At 37.1% G+C, this 21142-nt stretch overlaps 1 protein-coding gene across 2 annotated transcripts in view; it reads left to right on the forward strand.

Annotated features, from left to right (window-relative positions):
* The window catches only part of NUP205 (nucleoporin 205), a 79838-nt gene that overhangs the window by 40830 nt on the left and 17866 nt on the right, over positions 1–21142 (forward strand). For both annotated transcript variants that reach the window (XM_006079852.3, XR_006552947.1), the window contains exons 23-32: positions 2429–2543; positions 6905–7054; positions 7635–7706; positions 8283–8440; positions 8960–9040; positions 10186–10377; positions 10887–11154; positions 11254–11352; positions 18949–19097; positions 20042–20233. In XM_006079852.3, the coding sequence (XP_006079914.1) occupies positions 2429–2543; positions 6905–7054; positions 7635–7706; positions 8283–8440; positions 8960–9040; positions 10186–10377; positions 10887–11154; positions 11254–11352; positions 18949–19097; positions 20042–20233 (1476 nt within the window). The remainder of the gene's footprint in view (positions 1–2428; positions 2544–6904; positions 7055–7634; positions 7707–8282; positions 8441–8959; positions 9041–10185; positions 10378–10886; positions 11155–11253; positions 11353–18948; positions 19098–20041; positions 20234–21142) is intronic.

The raw sequence follows: 21142 nt of genomic DNA on the forward strand, positions 1-21142 counted from the left end.
ATGCTCGAATCCATCACAGATACGCAAGTACCACAGTAAGACTGAGTTGAAATGAGTTCATCTAGTGGTTTGACCAGTCTTTCATTTATGGGTAAAATCTGTAAAGCACAAACTCAAGATCTTATAGATCTACAAGATCCTGTATGTTGATCTCTTGAAAAATACGGGATGGATTTAGACCAGTTGATACAGAAATTTTCCAAGGATGCTGTGTTTCAAGTTGTTTCTTTTTGGTGGAGAGAGTAGTGGATTAGGGTCAGAAACCTCTGGTTCCTATCTCTGCCCCTTAACTAGCTAAGTCACCTTGGGTCTGCCATGAAACTTCTCTTAGGTTTTAAATTTGTGAAATGGGCTGTTGTGAGACTTCAATGAGAATGCAAGAATGTAAGTGAAAGTACGTTTTAAGAACCATGAGCATTATACATATAGCTGTATGTAAGGTGGTAGATAGTCAAATTAATGTAAGTTAAACTTTATTGAGAACTGTTTGTTTTACTTTTATTCTTTTATTTCTTGTTTTCTTCACATTATAAGTATTTTAAGAACTAGGCTTTATAAGATACAACTAATTTCTCATTTTAAGTAACACCCTGATTCTCATTATCATGGTAAGAAATGTGTCATTAATTTCTAGTAACCTGGAGATTTTTGTTATTCATCTATTTTTCTTTTTGTTATTCTTTACTGTCTTCTATCCTCTGGCTCTCCAAACTTCACTTCTCAGTACTACAGCTCGGTCTTCCTGTGAATCCCTTAATGGGGGAACAAACTTGATGTGTATTTTAGCACAGTGTTACTGATTTTGATGTACTTAGGTAGAAGCAATTGATAAGGTTAATCATCTGGGTTAAAGGAGTTAGGCAGGTGTAAGAAGTGAATAAAACCAGATTTAAGACAAATAGGTGGGGAGAGGGGCCGGGGGAGAGGAGAATCCAGCAGACTGGAGGCCGTCTGCCCTGCTCCTCGGCCCCTGCTCATCTTTACCCTGTTGGAATGCAGACCCTGGTTTGTCAGATCCTCTGCTTTCCTAAACTGGCCAAACAAATCATGGCTAAACCAACAGATTGCCAGTTTAATACATACGTTCTGTCACTCAAAATGTGGAACGGCATCAGCAGGATCACCTCCTGGGAGCTTGTTAGTGCAGAATTTCAGGCCCCACTCTAGCCCTTCTGGGTCAGAATCTGCATTTTTAACAAGAAGCACTGCTCTGTTGTTAACCAAAGAGGCATCCTTTACCTCTAGGTTTATACTTCACTGTGTTTCAGAAAAAAATTAAACCTCTAAGAAGAGCTTGTTTAAAAATAAATCCAATTATGTGAAAGGGAAACACTCTGGGCCTTACTGACACTCTCATCATCCAGCAGCACAAGGCCGTCTGAGTGAAGAGCTGACACAGTCTTTGCTGTCTTCTCTTGACCAGTGGAGAGTTTTCCTATTTGGTCTTGGAAACTAGGAAGGGTGTCAGGCAAACCCCTGTAGAGTGGCTTGTCATGCTTTTGGAATTCACTTTCTTTGTCCTTCTCCCTCGAGCAGTATTACCTCCCCCATATCTTGGAGCGTCTGTTCTTGTATCTTCTTAACTTACCATCTAATATGAATAACTTTTGTTTTGAGAAGTTCAGTATTTATAGTGTCAAAAACAATATAATATCAAGGCTGTTTGAAAGACAAGCATATGTCTGCAAGTATTTAAGCTTTACCTTGTATTCCCTTCCTGTCTTTTCCTTGTATATATTAAATATATATTTACAATTTTGTGTCCTTCCCTCCCCCTGAGGGAGGGGAGAAACTTTCTATGTGCTACAATATAAATTACACTTAGGTTGTTGCCAGTTTTTTTGCTCTGCTTTACTCAATGTCTTTAGTTATGCTTTGTTGTTTTGTATTTTTCTTAAGACTGTGTTTCTAGATCTGTATTGAATTTACATTCAGTTGTTACTAATTTTATAAAGTCACAGAGAACACTGAATTGGTGAATACTGACCCATTGCTCTTTGGGAATACATAGCATTAAATTCCCACAAGGGATTCTTAGATCCCAACAATTATATCAACTAATTAATATATAACCTTGGTTTTTAGAAGTTACTTCCGAGTAATTTGCTGCTAATAATAGTTAAAATACTAAAACTTACTATTTAACTACATGTATATATGTTAATATATTTAGGGTGATTTTAAGATTAGTCCTCTAAAAATGTTGTTAGCATTCTCCAGTTGTATTTCAGTATATTTTGAGTTAGTGTGCTAAGAACTGCTTATTACTCTGCGTTTTTGTTTTATATATACATGTGTTTATCCTTTTTGCTTTAGTTGTTTATGGTTCTTAGTTTCCACTTAGTAGATTTAAGTTCAACCTTTTTATTAAAATCTGTAATATAAAAAGCTGATTTGGGGGTTTTCTTATGTTACTGTAATTCTGTAGGTGATTTACCAGTTATGTGCATGCTCTGATACGTCTGGTCCTACTATGAGGTACTTGAGAACCAGCCAGGACTTCTTATTTTCTCAGTTGCAGCATTTGCCATTTTCTAACAAAGGTAGGACATTTTTCTCCCTTACTATTAAAACAAATGTGTAAAGTCTGTGTTGAGTGATTTTAATTTTATAACATTTTGGGGTAGCATTTAGACAAGTCCAAGTCCATGCCTAAACCAGTAATGCTAAAGAAGTTAATCCAAATCTATTCCCCGGCCAGTAATGCTGAAGAAGCTGAAGTTGAACAGTTCTAAGAAGACCTACAAGACCTTCTAGAACTAACACCCAAAAAAGATGTTCTTTTCATTATAGGGGACTGTAATGCAAAAGTAGGAAGTCAAGAAATACCTGAAGTAACAGGCAAATTTGGAGTACAGAATGAAGCAGGGCAAAGGCTAATAGAGTTTTGCCAAGAGAACACACTGGTCAACACTCTTTTCCAACAACACAAGAGAAGACTACACATGGACATCACCAGATGGTCAACACCGAAATCAGATTGCTTATATTCTTTGCAGCCAAAGGTGGAGAAGCTCTATATACTCAGCAAGAACAAGACTGGAAGCTGACTGTGGCTCAGATCATGAACTCCTTATTGCCAAATTCAGACTTGACTTGAAGAAAGTAGGGAAAACCACTACACCACTCAGGTATGACCTAAATCAAATCCCTTGCGATTATACAGTGGAAGTAAGAAATCGATTTAAGGGACTAGATCCGATAGACAGAGTGCCTGAAGAACTATGTACTGAGGTTCGTGACGTTGTACAGGATGATTTTCTTTCATCCCCAAGAAAAAGAACTGCAAAAAGGCAAAATGGTTGTCTGAGGAGGCCTCACAAATAGCTGATAAAAGAAAATAAGCTAAAGGCAAAGGAGAAAAGGAAAGATATACCCATTTGAATGCAGAGTTCAAAGAATAGCAAGGAGAGATAAGAAAGCCTTCCTCAGTGATCAATGCAAAGAAATAGAGGAAAACAACAGAATGGGAAAGACTAGAGATCTCTTCAAGAAAATTAGAGATACCAAGGGAACATTTCATGCAAAGATGGGCTCAATAAAGGACAGAAATGGTATGGACCTAACAGAAGCAGAAGATATTAAGAAGAGGTAACAAGAATACACAGAAGAATTATACAAAAAAGATCTTCACTACCCAGATAATAACGATGGTGTGATCACTCGCCTAGAGCCAGATCCTGAAATGTGAAGTCAAGTGGGCCTTAGGAAGCATCACTATGAACAAAGCTAGTGGAGATGATGGAATTCCAGTTGAGCTATTTCAAATCCTAAAAGATGATGCTATGAAAGTGCTGCACTCAATAGGCTAGCAAATTTGGAAAACTCGGCAGTGGCCACAGGACTGGAAAAGGTCAGTTTTCATTCCAATCCCAAAGAAAGGCAATGCCAAAGAATGCTCAAACTACCACACAGTTGTACTCATCTCACATGCTAGCAAAGTAATGCTCAAAATTCTCCAAGCCAGGCTTCAGCAATATGTGAACCATGAACTCCCAGATATTCAAGCTGGTTTTATAAAAGGCAGAAGAACCAGAGATCAAATTTCGATTGGATCTTGGAAAAAGCAAGAGAGTTCCAGAAAAACACCTGCTGCTGCTTTATTGACTATGCCAAAGCCTTTGACTGTGTGGAGTACAAAAAACTGTGGAAAATTCTGAAAGATATGGGAATACCAGACTTTCTGACCTGCCTCCTGAGAAACCTATATACAGGTCAGGAAGCAACAGTTAGAACTGAACATGGAACAACAGACTAGTTCCAAATCGGGAAAGGAGTACATCAAGGCTGTATACTGTCACCCTGCTTATTTAACTTATATGCAGAGTACATCATGTGGAATGCTTGGCTGGATAAAGTACAAGCTGGAATCAAGATTGCTGGGAGAAATATCGGTAACCTCAGATATGCAGATGACACCACCTTTATGGCAGAAAGCAAAGAAGAACTAAGGAGCCTCTTGATGAAAGTGAAAGAGGAGAGTTGGCTTAAGACTCAACATTCAGAAAACTAAGATAATGGCATCCGGTCTCATCACTTCATGGCAAATAGATGTGGAAACAGTGGGTGACTTTATTTTTTTGGGCTCCACAATCACTGCAGATGGTGACTGCAGCCATGAAATTAAAAGACTTTTACTTCTTGGAATAAAAGTTATGACCAACCTAGACAGCATATTAAAAAGCAGAGACATTACTTTGCCAACAAAGGTCCGTCTAGTCAAAGCTATGGTTTTTCCAGTGGTCATGTATGGATGTGAGAGTTGGACTATAAAGAAAGCTGAGTGCCGAAGAATTGATGCTTTTGAACTGTGGTGTTGGAGAAGACTCTTGAAAGTCCCTTGGACTGTAAGGAGATTCAGCCAGTCCATACTGAAGGAAATCAGTCCTGAATATTCATTGGAATGACTGATGTTGAAGCTGAAGCTCCAATACTTTGGCCACCTGATGTGAAGAACTGACTCATTGGAAAAAACCCTGATGCTGGGAAAGACTGAAGGTGGGAAGAGAAGGGGACGGTAGAGGATGAGATGGTTGGATGGCATCACCAACTCAATGGACATGAGTTTGGGTAAATTCCTGGAGTTGGTGAGGGACAGGGAGGCCTGGCGTGCTGCCAGGCCATGGGGTCGCAAAGAGTTGTACTCGACTGAGCAACTGAACTGAACTGGGGTAGCAGTTTTAGAATTTGTGGAATTCTGTCCTCATTTTATTACTTTGCTTCTGTGTTCCCTTGTGTTGTTTTTGTAATTTGTGCTTGAGAAACCTGATGTTTTAACTGCCAGCATAAAATTATTTTCAAATAGCCTGTTAAGGATGGAATTTTTACTATCAAAATTTTAAAATTGTGTTTAAAAAAATATTTACATAAGATTTCAGAAATTTGGATATTTTTTTGAGTGAAATTGTTTTGTAAAAATCTGTGTTTTACTTTTGTTTCTTGTGTATGATCAGGTCTTTAAATGAAAAATAGGAAGCTAATTATGATAGAAACTATACCTTTAGTTTATTGACCTGGTCACACAGTTACCCAGGCTTCCTGTGTTTTATAGGATTCTATTTTATGTAATTTTCTTTTTGATCAATTTATAACAATTTTCTTAATTCATATTATATCTAGCCAGTAATCGTTTTATTGAGGTTTTTTAAAAGTTTTTCTGTGTCATCTTTATGTTTTAGGACGTCTAGGCTCACAGATTTCATAATAAGTTGCCATTACTAGTAATTGTCAACTCTGATTTGCTTTTTAAGGATTTTTTAGAAAGCTTCTATTTATTTTCAACTGTGCTGAGTCTTCATTGCTGCAGGGCTTTTCTCTCGAGTTGCAGTGAGTGGGGGCTTCTCACTAGGTGGCTTCTCTTGTTGTGGAACAAGGCCTTTAGGGTGCCAGGACTTCAGTAGTTGCAGCTCCAGGGCTCTAGAGCACAGGCTCAGTAGCTGTGGCACCAAGCGTTGTTGCTCTTCAGCATGTGGGATCTTCCCAGATCAGGGATGGAACCCGTGTCTCCTGCATTGGCAGCAGGATTCTTTACCACCGAGTCACTAGGGAAGCCCCTGCTTTACTTCTTAGGGTATAGTGTGAGAGACTTGGGAATTACCTAATGGCAGAAGAGTTTGACTTCATTTTCATAATCAGTATATGTTATTTTTAACCCCAAGATACTGTTTATAACAAGATTTTTAAGAAACCCTTTTTCATTCCTAATTGGAAAAAAGAGTTCCTATCTTGCCTATCTTGCTATCTACTTTTTAAATATTGATGTAGCTTTGCTTATAATTATTATTAGCAGTAGTAGTAGGGTTGTATGTTTATAAAACTCATAATTTAGGACTTCAAAGCCAGGCATATTACAATAATATTGGATTCAAAAACTTTTATTGTGTAAGTGATTCCCAATCCTAACTACGTGTTAGACCAAAATGGTGTTGATAATCTCAAGATAGCAGAAAATTAAAATTATGCAAATTATGTATTTATTTTAGTTTTTAAGATGTATTTTTTTGTGAAATAAAAATCAAATTTTATGGTAGTCTTTTTTTGCCAAGATAAATAGTTGAGAAGTACTTGGATTATCTTTTTAAGTATTAAATTCTCTATTAATGTCAAACTATGATAGATCCAGAATTCTCTAGATCTGTGTGAAGTTATTCTAGCAACAGAAACTTGATTCTCTTTTGTTCTTCAGTTGCTTTTGCTTACCTTTCATAGACATACACTGGCTTATTTTTTCTCTTGGCATCTGGTTTTTTCTTTTTTAATTTTACAGAGTGACAAATTATTATGGTGCATAGTTTCATAAATTATTGACTATGTTACATGGGAAAATACTGACGAGTTACAGACTATGTCTGTTCTGATTTTGTGTCATATACTGGGAAACTAAACATATATATTTAAATTCCAGAATATGAAATATCTATGCTGAACCAGATGTCATGGCTGATGAAGACTGCCTCAATAGAACTAAGGGTAACCTCTTTGAATCGCCAGCGCTCACACACCCAAAGGCTCCTGCACCTCCTACTGGATGACATGCCAGTGAAACCCTACTCAGGTGAACATGTGCATGTTGGTGTTTGTATTGTCGTGCTGCTGACTGGTCTGTATGAATGCAAGTGCAAATCTGAATCTTGTGGTTAGTCTGTGATTGTAGGCCAAACGTGTTCTTTCTGCCTTTAGAATTTTTTCCCTTCAGAACACAAAATTAAAAGTCACCCGTCATTGCCATTTTATTATTGTTAAAAGCATTCACATTTTGCTCTATTCATATACACAAACACACAGTGGAGTTTGTCACACTGAGCCAGCCTGACCCAAGATATTCTAATACGTGTTTTACATGCAAATTAAGCACAAACTTTTCTAATCATCTCACAGGCATGATTGATCCTGCCTCTTTGAGAGTTCTGATTATGCTTTTTACAGTTGTGAAGTGGATCTGATAGAAACAGAAAGAATTAGATGAATGTTGTTGATGAGTTCTCATCATCTTTGCATTTTAATTATCCATTTGCAAGGGGCTCTTTGACCTAGAAACAATGATATAGAGATAAACTAACCTGATATTTGTTATTTCCAAATAAATTTTGTGAATGTGTTCTTTTTCTGATCTTTTATTACTGATGCTCCAACAGATGGGGAAGGAGGCATGGAAGATGAAAATAGATCTGTCTCTGGGTTCCTGCACTTTGACACTTCTACAAAAGGTGAAGCTCTTTTCGATTTGTAATAAATTTGTAAGTGAGTAAGTAAATGTTAGTTGCTCAGTCGTGCCTGACTGTGACCCCATGGACTGCAGCCCACCAGGCTCCTCTGTCCTTGAGATTTTCCAGGCAAGGATACTGGAGTGGGTTGCCATTTCCTTCTCCAGGGGATCTTCCCAACCCAGGGATCGAACCAGGGTCTCCTGCACTGCAGGCAAATTCTTTACCGACTGAGCTACAAGGGAAGCTAGATATGTATATATTAAATTGCTTAAAATTTCAGGAGGCAATTAATGCCTGTATCTGCAAATTCTGAACTGATGTTGAAAAGCTAGGTAAAAATTATTTGTCAACAAAAAAAACTTTTTATAGCAAGATGATAGCATGGGAAAAACATTTTTGCAAATGAATGTGTTAGAAATAAAATCCAATTTAGATTTCAATACAGTCTTCAATTTCCAGACTGAGGCCCTTTCTGAACATAGATCTAGTACTGTCTTTGAGAGTGAGCGGAGTACTGTGGTTTGCTTTTCTCCTCAATGTCCCAGCTAAAATAAAACGACTTTTCATTATTTCTAGTACGTCGCAAAATTCTCAATATTCTCGACTCCATTGACTTCAGTCAGGAGATCCCTGAGCCTTTGCAGTTGGATTTCTTTGATCGGGCCCAGATTGAACAAGTCATTGCTAACTGTGAACACAAGAATTTACGGGGACAGACAGTCTGCAATGTCAAGGTGAGCATTGCTTTCGAGTGTGTGCAGTATCAAGTGGTTCAGTCTTTGAGTCATTAGGAGAAAATAACTTTTTTTTTTCTTACAGAGGTGTTGGTTTATTAGACTGTGGTTTACACTTTTCAAGCAGCAAGGAAAGAAAACTGAATAGGCCGCACTAATTTTATCTCTTTGTTAGGTTTCCCGTCTCCTTTGTGTTAGTAGTCATGCCACCGAGCTGTCACTCTGGGGTGGTTTTAATTATTTAACTCTCTACCAGGTAGGTGGTAATGACCTGACTAGTAGGAAGAAGATATCCTGTGCATTTGGACCAACTTTCCTGCCACAGAGGCCCTTTGGTACTACTTTCTGGAATGTGAGGGATCCCTCCTGTTTTTGACAGAAATTGGATGGTGCCACAGTTAAATTATATATAAAGTTATCTGAAACTTTCCCCTCTAGGGCAGTTTAAAGTAACTGCTAGGTATTGTTGTACCAGTGTCGGGAATGATCTTATTTTTCTCCTTTCTCTCAATCATGTAGCTTCTTCACAGAGTTCTTGTGGCCGAAGTGAACGCCCTTCAGGGTATGGCAGCTGTAGGACAGAGGCCTCTCCTGATGGATGTAAGCCCTGCTGACACCTTTCAACTCCTTAAGCTACTTAAATCGCCAGTTAGATGACAAAACAGTGAACTGACTTCTAATTCATTATTAGGAAACTATTTAAAAATTAAAAGTCACCCATCATTGCCATTTTATTATTGTTAAAAGCATTCACATTTTGCTCTATTCATATACACAGATACACAGTGGAGTTTGTCACACTGAGCCAGCGTGACCCAAGATATTCTAATATGTATTTTACATGCAAATTAAGCACAAACTTTTCTAATCATCTCACAGGCATGATTGGATCCTGCCTCTTTGAGAGTTCTGATTATGCTTTTTACAATTGTGAAGTGGATCTGATAGAAATGGAGTCTTTAACTTTTGACTTTGTAATGTTAAAAGCTGAACTGAGGTTAATGTCTGGATGCCAGAATAAAAATCATATCTTTTCTGCTAAGCTAGTTGAGGATTTACAACCTTTTCATATTGTGTAATAGATTTTACTTGTTCCCAGTCAGTGAGGAAAGAGTCACTTGTCATCACAAATGGGGAGCTACGGGGTCAGAGATCCAGTGGGAAGGACCACATATGTGGAAACACAGCTGGCTAGGCCAAAGCCAGAGGCAAAGAAATAGAAGACACATTGAGGAAACGTGCTATTGAACTTGGGTTTTAGGGAACTCTAGTGTTAACAGAGTCAGAGAAGGCAATGGCACCCCACTCCAGTACTCTTGCCTGGAAAATCCCATGGATGGGGGAGCCTGGTAGGCTGCCGTCTATGGGGTCACACAGAGTTGGACATGACTGAAGTGACTTAGCAGCAACAGCAGCAGCAGCAGTGTTACAGAGTAAGTATAATAGACAGTTGAAAGAAGAAAGAAGATGGGGTGAAAAACTCATTTCCACCCACATCACCTCTGCCACCTATCTTAAACATACACACACGCACACAGAGCTTTATTATTTTTTATGAAAAATAATAATATTCTGGCCACCAGTGTAACATAAAAAGTTAATCTGCTGTCTAGCAAGCATGGAAAGGTTTCCAGAGGATACTGTAAATGTTTTCAGATTAACTGACAGGGTTAAAAATAGCAGTCTATTGGTAAGACTTTATTTGTCTAAGTGTTAACCTTGCAATTCAATTTCTGCGGCTGTAGGAAATCAGCACCATACTCCAGTACGTGGTAGGAAGAAACAAATTGTTGCAGTGTCTTCATGCAAAACGGCATGCTCTGGAGTCATGGAGGCAGCTGGTAGAAATTATCCTGACAGCCTGTCCCCAGGACCTCATTCAAGCAGAGGATCGCCAACTGATTATTCGTGATCTTTTACAAGATGTGCATGATAAGGTGACGTTTCCTAAATTACTGTATGCTGCTAAACAAATTTTGATCCCATTTAAATATATAGTTTGCCCCACCTTTTTTTCCATTTTAGATTTGGAGTCAATAGAGTTGTGCAACGCCAGTGTTAAAACTTTCCTTAAGGAAAGTTTTATTGTAACTGTACAATAATGGCTCTCAAACAGAGTGTGTGTCAGAATTCCCTAGGGAGCTTTTTAAAAAATTTACATGACAGATCCCTACCCTAGACCTATTAAATGGGAGGCTCTAGTGGGGAGGCCATTATGTTAATTTCCATTAAAAACCTCTAGGGAATTCTGCTAGGGCTCCCTTCTGGTTAAGAACATTTTACTCAGCATCCTATTTAAATTTCTTTCTATGTATTAGCTTTTATCTTTGAATAGTACAATTGCAGTTTTAAATTCTTTGGTAGTTGAGAAGCTGCATGTGTAAGACATGTTAATGACTGTAGCTGAAAGCAGGGCCCTCACTGTGGTTTGTCTTTCTGCTTTAAGATCCTGGATGATGAAGCAGCGCAGGAATTAATGCCCGTGGTAGCAGGTGCTGTGTTCACCCTGACTGCCCACCTGAGCCAAGCCGTTCGCACGGAGCAGAAGCAACCCTTAGTTTTGGGGCCTGGAGAGGTCCATTGTGCTTTCACTCTCGATAGCTCGTTCACCTCACCTCCACCCACAGAGAACCCACTGGTGGGGTTTGCTTCTATTGGAGATTCTTCACTTCACATCATATTGAAGAAACTGTTAGACTTCATTTTGAAGACAGGTTTTTCTTTTTTCATCTAAATTTTCTACAAATTACGACTTCTGTATTTGTTTTAACTTTAATTTGAAACAAGATTTTTACTCTGCTGTATTTTCCTAGGTGGTGGATTCCAGCGAGTGCGGACGCACCTGTATGGCTCCCTGCTTTACTACTTGCAGATTGCCCAGAGGCCGGATGAGCCAGACACCTTAGAAGTGGGTAAGCGCTAATCTTTTCTGTTTTTAGAGATCGGTTACTTCAAATGTTTTTTTTTTAATCACCTTTTGACCTTTTGGCTAAGCAAAGCTATAATAAATGAGTCTTTACGGAGTTATTGAAGTACTTACTATAAAGTCAAAGGAAAATGTTTAGTTTTGTAAAATTGTGGCAATAGGAACTTCCCTGGTGGTCCAGTGGCTAAGACTCTGCACTGCCAATATAGGGGGCCCGGGTTTGACCCCTGGTCAGGTAACTCGAGCCCACATGCTGCAGCTAAAGAGCCTGCGTGCCGCAGCTAAGACCTGGGGCAGCCAAATTAAAAAAGAGGGAAAAAAAGTGACAATGGTACAAAAGTAATGTAAGCACAAACCTTCAAATACTACTTTAGCTTACATATTTTTGTAACTCCTGCTCATTCTGGTCCCATTAACAGTACATGTCTTTTAAAATAGCTGTCATTCCGCAGTATAGAAGTCAAGTCAGTTCAGTCGCTCAGTCGTGTCTGAATCTTTGTGACCCCATGGACTGCAGCACGCCAGGCCTCCCTGTCCATCACCGACTCCCAGAGTTTACTCAAACTCATGTCCATTGAGTCAGTGATGCCATCCAACCATCTCATCCTCTGTTGCTCCCTTCTCCCGCCTTCGATCTTTCCCGGCATCAGGGTCTTTTCCAGTGAGTCAGTTCTTCGCATCAGGTGGCCAAAGAATTGGACTTTCAACTTCAGCATCAGTCCTTCCAATGAATATTCAGGACTGGTTTCCTTTAGGATGGACTGGTTGGAACTCCTTACAGTCCAAGGGACTCTCAGGAGTCTTCTCCAACACCACAGTTCAAAAGCATCAATTCTTTTCTTTATAGTCCAACTCTCACATCCATACATGACTATTGGAAAAACCATATGCTGTCTAGATTGGTCATAGCTTTTTCTTCCAAGGAGCAAGCGTCTTTTAATTTCATGGCTGCAGTCACCATCTGCAGTGATTTTGGAGCCCCAAAAAATAAAGTCTCACTGTTTCCACTGTTTCCCCATCTATTTGCCATGAAGTGGTGGGACCAGATGACATGATCTTAGTTTTCTGAATGTTGAGTTTTAAGCCAACTTTTTCATTCTCCTCTTTCACTTTCATCAAGAGGCTCTTTAGTTTAGTTTAGTATAGAAGTAACATTTATTTAATCATTTGCCTCATTCATAAGTAGTTAAATTGTTTCTAATTTTTTACTATTACAAAAATGCTGTATCAAATATTCTTTTATATGACTATATATTTCTCAAGAAGGATACTTTATAGTGGAATTTCCATGTGAAAGAGGGTGTGCATTTTTTATTTCAACAGATTCTACCAAATGGCTTTCTACCAGTTTAAACTCTCATCAATAGTATACATAAATCTTTTTGTACTTAATGTGAAGGTTTTCTTGAGTAAATGTCACAGAGTTGAGTTTCTTGGTCAGAAGGTCTACGTATTTAAAATAACGATAGAGGCTTTGTAAACTGTAGTTAGAGTGTGTGTGTGTGTGTATTTTTTTCTTTTTTGACTGTGCTGTTCACTTGTGGCATCTTAGTCCCCTGACCAGGGGTTGAACCTGGGTCCTTGACAGTGAGAGCATGAAGTCCTAACCACTAGACCACCACAGAATTCCCATATAATTAGCATTTTAAAATAAGAGTAATTATATATATTCTTTGATTGCCCATATTTAGAAAATGTTTTTAACTGTTCAAAAGATTTAATACTCTGCCAGACTTAACACTGATATTTAAGAACTTGTCATAGGCACCTTCTTATAACCTTCATAAGTATTAGTTTTATATACAGATTCTTAAAAACACTTACATTCTTATACACTCTGTGTATAAGACTCAGATTATCTCATATTATTCTTTACTGGCTATATTTTTTGTATAATATCCTTAGAAGGTAATAATAGCCAGATCATGCATTTATGGGAATGTCCTACTGGCATAAATGATGCACAAAAGTAGTTTTAAGTCATTAAAAATAATACTTCAGAGAAAGTTTTTAAACAAATAGGAGCTTTTTAAGAGCAATAATCTGCCAGCATACCTCCCCCATTTTCCTCTTGACTTATAAAAATTTTAACATTGGATTTAGTTGAATTGGCAAAAATCATCACTTAACCACTAGGTGGAGCTTTATAACATGCTTTATAAGAAGTTACTGCCAAGATGTGTTAAAAGCAATGTGACCATAAAAGAAAATTCTCCTTTCTTTTTAATTTTCAAATGATCTATTTTTGGAGCAGTTTTATCCCTTAATTAGTTTTTTTCTTAGTCATAATTACTGCTTATTTTGACTTGCTTTAGGTAGCAAAGTATTTTCTAGATACTAGTGTTTTTAATTTTCAAATTAGAAATATTAAATTTAAAAACTCTTACTGAGCACATATTGTTGTGCAAGACACTGTACACACCTTCTGTTGTTTTAAAACCAAAAGTGAATTTTAATGTTTACATACTTAATTTTTCATACCACTTTTACTTTATTTTTACATAACCATATATATTGAATCCTGGGCAGCCATTTTCCCTGTTTGGTAAAATAGGAATCTGACTTAGAGAGGTTAAGTGACTTGGTTGTATGTGACATCTGAGAATTAGAATTCAGTTTTCTCAATTTGTAACAGAATTCTCCTGACCTTGGAACATCACATCTTCATCTTTTTATTTTATCTTTTTGTAATCTGTAGTTTTTCCTTACTGTACTTTGGTAGAAAATGTCACCAATATATTTGTAACTTATTTCATGTGTGACTAATTTCTAATAAGTGAAGTGAAGTCGTTCAGTCGTGCCCGACTCTTTGCAACCCCATGGATAGTAGCCTGCACCAAGCTCCTCCATCCATGGGATTTTCAAGGCAAAAATACTGGAGTGGGTTGCCATTTCTTTCTGCAGGGAATCTTCCCAACCCAGGGATTGAACCCAGGTCTCTCAAACTGTAGACAGACACTTTACCATCTGAGCCACCAGGGAAGTCTAATAAGTAAAGAGCATCTACAAATCAATAACCCAACAGAAAAATGAGCAGAAGATATGAGCAGACTGTTTAAGGAAAAGGAAATTCAAATGTCTGTTAAACATACAGTTAATTTTTTACAAATCCTTATGGGTGGATCCTATTGCCTTGAGCTGGCAATGCTGTACATCTGGGGAGGAACCAAAGAATATGTTTTTTGACAAAATTATTTGGAGAATCTTATGTGTTTCCCTAATTAAGAACAGTGTAGTTGAAATCTGACATTGCTTTTGCATATGTAATTCCTGATAGCTATTATTGTCATAAATATCTCTCTGTATTCTTTTCACTTTTTATTTTCTCTCTTTTCTACCAGTGACCATTAGAAACAAAAGGTGGATAATCTGACCAGAGCTTAAATGTTTAATATGAACCACAATTATTATATTCTTGATTTCTTTATTGAACTGTTTCTTAAACTCTAGTATTGTAAAAACATTTAACATTTAAAAATAGATTGATAATCACAAAGATATATATTTTCAGCATATTTTTAATCAGATTAATGTTTTCACTAAAAGTTGATAAAGCCAACCTATAAAGTTATGTTAACACCTCAGTGTGGAGGTGCATCCTCTTTAGTTTTATTTCTGAGATTAGCCCTGTTTGACTGTTTTGTTCTAATTTCCGTAAAATGGATTTTATTGCCTTTAAACCAGATTCATTTTTAACTTTTTATTTTCTAGGAGCTTATCATTCAACTTTAATTTGTAATTGATTGATGAGCTGTATGGAAGATGTCAGTTTGAATTCTTTATTTTAAAATTATTGTTGCAATTTTAAGTAGTTTTATTATGTTTTTCTCATATGTTCTATTTTCTTCTAAATTGGCTTTTATTTTTCTTTAGTTTTGACAAGTTGATAGTATTCAGTAAATAAGAATGAGGAATTATAGTAAGAATGATGAATTTTCTGCTCTGCTCATAATTCTTTTGGGCTATTGTGACTTTTGATAAGAATTTTCTTGTTGTTCTTTGTTTATGAAATTGTAGTATCCAGTCATCTTTTTAAAGGAGACTAGAAAAGATGATCTATTGCTGTTACTAAAGTTTTGAGAATCGTATTGTGAGATTTTCAGTTTTTATGGTCCAAGTGTTAATATGATCTAGAATCATAGTTCAAGTACACCTGTGATTTTGGTCATGAAGTGGTGGGACTGAAAGGATTTCATAGAGCATCTTGCCTGTTGTTGACTCTGTTCTTTTGAATCCAACTCCAATAAGTGACTTAAAAATACCAACTACAGCTGGTGTGTAGTAGGTGCAAACTTTTTGCTTGATGTGAATTTAGATGTACATTTCTCACCACTCCTTTTGTTTTACAACTTGAGTCACATCTTAGGACCTTAGAACCTGACTAAAAATAATCAGGTATTTTAAAAATAGCATTTAGCTTTTCTTTTTTATTTAAAAATAAATGTTGATTGAAGGAAATTTAGGACATACTAATAAATGAAAGGAAGAGAAAAGTCACACACCCCACCCTTCTAAGATAACTATCAGGACATTTTGGTTATAGCCACATACTAATAAATGAAAGGAAGAGAAAAATCACACACTCCACCCTTCTAAGATAGCTATCAGGACATTTTGGTTATAGCCAACTATCTTTTTGTATTGATTTATTTATATCTTCCTTTTTCTTTCTACTTAGTATATTATGAGCTTTCCCCCTCTCGTTTAATAACATTTTAATGCCTCTATAAATTTTGCCACTTATGGATATTTAGCAAATGCCCTACCCATTTTTAGACTCTTAGCTTATTTCTAGTTTTCACAATACAAACAAAAATTAGTAATCATTTGGTGGTTTATTATTTTAAGTTGTTCCAGAAAGCTTGAATTGGGTTCTTACTTTCATAAAATCTTATATCCTAGTAGAAATGGCAATATATTTGCTTATATATTATAAGTTCAAGTATATGTGCTTATATATATAAGTTTAAGGCTTAACAATAAGCCTTAAATTGGATAATATAGAGTGGATGCCTGCAAACTTTTTCTGTAAAGGGCCAGATAGTAACAATTTTAGGCTTTGCAAGCCATGTGCTCTCTGCTGCAACTCCTTAACTCTGCCATTATAGTGCAAAAGCAGCCAGAGACATATGCTATGTTACATTGAAATTTTATTTACAAAAACAGGTGGGAGATCACATTTCGCCCACCAGCCTTAGTTTGCCAACCCCAATTATAAATTACAAGTTTTATAGGATTTAAAAGGAGAAAGGAAATGAAGGATTTTGCTGGACTTTTCTGGTCAGGTTGCATTTACATAAGAATAAATGGGGGGCTTTTCACTGAGGCCCAAACTAGGAGGGAGTAAAGAATCAGGCCGTAAGCAGGGGAGAGGGTTGATAGCAAATTAAGCCAGTTTGAGATGGTGGGGACATATTATTAATGACCTTGGAAATGAAACTATAGTGTTAGAGCTAGTAGAATTAAGCAATAGACATTTAACATTTTTGAGTAACTTGATAAGTTTCGTAGTTTAGGAAAGTATGTGTGGAAGTGATTTATAGGGTATGTTGGAAGAAGGGACAGATTGAGTAGAAGAAATCATTTTGGTGACTTCTAATGAATTAATTTATCTTCTTAAAAATGAAGATTTTAAAGAAAGGGCTTTTTTAAAAAACTATTTTCCATTATGATTTATCACAAGATATTGAATATAATTCTCTGGGTTATACAGTAGGACTTGTTATCCATTCTATATATAATAGTTGGCATCTACTAATCTCAGATTCCCACTCCATCCCTCCTCCTTGGCAACCATAAGTCTGTTACCCGTTTTAAAGAAAGAATTAGATTTTTCTTATTTCTAGGTAGTGCTGTCAATATTGGAACTCTGAGATCTGTTCACAATTTGAAATCAAATATTTCTTGGATACTTAACTGATCTTCTGTAATCCCTTGTTTTTCAGATTTCACTATGAGGCCCCAAGGTTCTTGCAGGAGTTCCTCAGGGTTTGGGGAAGAATCTCTAGAGAGATATGCCAGCATCTCTTTACCCTCATTTCAATCATAATGTTGGAACTAAGGAATTCATGGCTAAAAAGCATTAAACCTGTAAAGCGGTGGCTTTCAGACTTGCCCAAATTCTCAACTCACATAATTTTGTGGCAGTTCTGTGTGTAGAACAGGAGAAGCCGTGTCTCCTCAGACTAGGCTCCTGAGAACCCATTCACCATGGAACTCCCCTCCGAGGGCATCTGGTGGCCTCCCTGGAGCAGAGTTTCTAAACTTTCCTTTAAGCTGTTGATCAGTCAGTGATTAGTATTTGAGCTTCTACTTGTGTGCTAAGTAGACAAGACACAATCCCATTGTTAATAAGCTTATGTTTGATGTGGTCAATGTGGGGAGACAGGGAACAAGCATGGAAATCCATCTCCCCCTCAAATAACATTATTTTAGTAAATCTAGCAAATAAGTACTGTGGAGGAAATAAAATAGTACTGTGATATGTTGTGTGGGGGATGGGGGAGGAGGGAGTATTGGGTGTGTTTGGGGAAGTGATATTGAATAGAGGCTGGGGTAGCCAAGCTACAATCTGGGGAAGAATATGGAGAACAGTTGGTGCAAAGATCCTGAGACTGAAGTAAGTGCTAAGTTTGAGGGACAGAATGGCTAGTGTGGTGGTAGTGTGGAGGTGCAGAATGGAAGGAGGTGAAATAGAAAAGTAGATGGGACCAGATGACCTAAGGAAGTGACATGATTGAGAAGATTTATAATCTCATACCCTCCTTTGACACTATTGGAAATGAAATATGACTAAAATAAAACTAAAGTAGTGGTGAAAATATTTTAGGGAAAAAATATCATTAAATCTCTGAAGATTTGCCTGCTGCAGACTTTATAGTGAAATATAGACCACATTGTGGCATTATTTTTCATGATTATGTCTGCTTTGTTTTATTCTCCATTCTGAGCACCCTGTCTTAAGAATTTTTCCTCAGTTTGAAAACTGATGCCATCATCCTAGTTGGGGAAAATCATAAGTTAGTTTCAGCTATATTGCTTTATATAGTATAGTTATGAGACTTTTTTCTAAAAGATTTTCAGAAATCTATGTAAAGTTTATAATACTACCTTTAATTATCATTGTACCTTGAATTAAATTTAAGTTGTCTTCATAATGAGTATACCTTTTCCTTTTTAGTAAGTATTTCAATTAAAAAGTATAAAAGAATAAAATACCTGCTTTTTGGAAGCAGATCTTTGTCTACTTTGTACCTGATCCTTTGTAGCCAAATTCTCATAAATCTCAATAAAAGATAAAACCAGATCAATTAGCAGAATAAATACAGGAATTGGTTCTCCTGGAGCCTCTAATTCATTTTGATTTCTTTAAGGATAGTTTCTCCTTTTCCTAATACCATTGTTATCTTAGTGTATATGCATGGAATAATGCATTGTATTCTTGAAATTTACCTGCCCAGACTCATTGGTTGATGGGCCTTTGTGCGCAGGCATTAATGGAAATGTATAAGGTGTAATTATTCAGTTAGCAAGCTATTTTTTTGCTGGAGTGTTTTATATGTCTTCTCTTGTAACCCTTTAGCCAAGAAAACCATGTGGGAAAGGCTGACTGCCCCTGAAGATGTGTTTAGTAAATTACAGCGTGAAAACATAGCCATCATCGAGAGCTATGGTGCCGCCCTCATGGAAGTGGTCTGTCGAGATGCTTGCGATGGTCATGAGATTGGAAGGGTACAGTAACTCCTGCTCAGTATTGTACTTGGACAGATATTTTGACTTTGTATTAAGGCATAAGTTGGATCAGCTTTTCAAATGGATGTTATATACTAGGAATTATTTTCTGTAATATATTTTAGTGAGTTTTCTTATTTACTCTAATTTGAAATTTATATTTTATTTATTCATATGTTTCATTCACTTACATTAATAATCCTTATTAGTTCAGACTGGGCCCTCAGAATAATCTTTTTGCTAATTTTGAGATTTGCCTTACACTGGTAGAAACAGCAGAGGTACTGGTTAATAAAGATCCTTGAATAAGAGAATGGGGATAAATAGCTTTTATATTGAATATACCTTGCTCTGCTTTTTTGAGAAGTCTTTACATTTATGTATCTTTAAAATATTATGTCATACTTGTGATAATATATTGAGAAGATAATTTCCTACTGGTGGAAAATCACATAGCATTTGAATCATGTAGTGTGCTCTTAATTATGTTAAAAAAATAGTATCTGGGAAGAAATAGGCCAAAGTGGTCTATATCAGTTAGTGTATTTTCCATATATTTGTTTGTTTGTTTTCTGTGTTTTCTATAATGAGCATGTAACACTTCATTGGGGAAAACGCTATTTTTAAAAATTGATTTCCTCCTTTCCTCCAACAAGTAATGTTTAGATTCTGTTAAAATATGTTTAATGCTATTATTTTAATGTGTTAGATTTTGTTTCAGAAATGTAGCTTTACTACCCTGAACATTTTCCTTTTATTAATAAATCAAGATTCTGGATACATAGCTTTCAACTTCTCAAAAAAAAAAAAAAAGGAGAGAGTTGTATTGCATGCAACAGTTCTCCTTGTAAGAAAACTTTTAAACATTTCCAGGTAAAGGGAGTTAGTGTTGTTGACTTGGTAGCCATCTCCACATTTTGGACTTTGGTTTATTCCTCCTTCAGATGCTGGCGCTGGCCCTCCTTGATCGAATCGTCTCCGTGGATAAGCAGCAGCTGTGGCTCCTGTATCTGTCTAACAGTGGCTATCTGAAGGTGCTTGTGGACAGCTTGGTAGAAGATGACCGTACTTTGCAGAGCTTACTCACTCCACAGCCTCCCCTTTTAAAAGCCCTTTATACTTACGAATCCAAAATGGTAAGGCTTCGTGTTCACTTGAGGTTAGATCAACAGGTCATTTCCTGTTGAGGTTAAAGCTATATTAAAGAAAATGAACGTGGCCTATGTTTCTAATATTTTTATCATACATGCCATAATCATTTCTGAAGAGTTTTAAATTTGGGTACATGTGCTAGGAATGCATCTTCTGAGCGTGCAGAGTTGAGCTGAAACGGCCCTATGAAGGCTGGCTGGGTGCTGAGACTGCTGCTCACTCACTCCTGTCGCTGGTGATGCCAGACCCGTGTGACACTCGGTGCTCCCTGAGGAGGAGAGTGAGCATGCATGACCTTCCCGAAGAAAGCCAGCCTGTGCCGGTTGCTGATGAAGCTCCACTGGAGATGTGCTGGCTCTACTTTAAGCACGGGATTTTTCTGTCTAGTATATATATTTAATTTCCTTTCCTCCAAATCTTGTTTTAATTTCTGTTTCCTCCTGCTTAAAAATACCACGAATGTCACAACAAGAGAAGCACTAAAATCTTAGATTCTTCATTAATTCTGTTTTCCCTCCCTCCTTCATTTATTCAACAATTATTTGTTAAATATCTGTTACGTGCCAGGTATTGCGTGAGGTAGTAGAGATACAGCTGTGAGCAAAACAGTCTTTCCTGCCCTCCATAAGCCCATGTGATGATTTTACTTGAATGCGTAACCCATGCAAGGCCTGTGTGGCACTTCAGATACGCTGTACTGTTTATTCCTCATGAAGATCCTGTGGTGAAAGTGAAAGTCGCTTGTTCATGCTCAACTCTTCGTAACCCCATGGACTACACAGTCCATAGAATTCTCCAGGCCAGAATACTGGAGTGGGTAGCCTTTCCCTTCTCCAGGGGATCTTCCCAACCCAGGGATCAAACCCAAGTCTCCTGCATTGCAGGCAGATTCT

The sequence above is a fragment of the Bubalus bubalis genome, chromosome 8, assembly GCF_019923935.1.
Source record: "Bubalus bubalis isolate 160015118507 breed Murrah chromosome 8, NDDB_SH_1, whole genome shotgun sequence".
In the NCBI taxonomy this organism is placed as follows: Eukaryota; Metazoa; Chordata; class Mammalia; order Artiodactyla; family Bovidae; genus Bubalus; species Bubalus bubalis.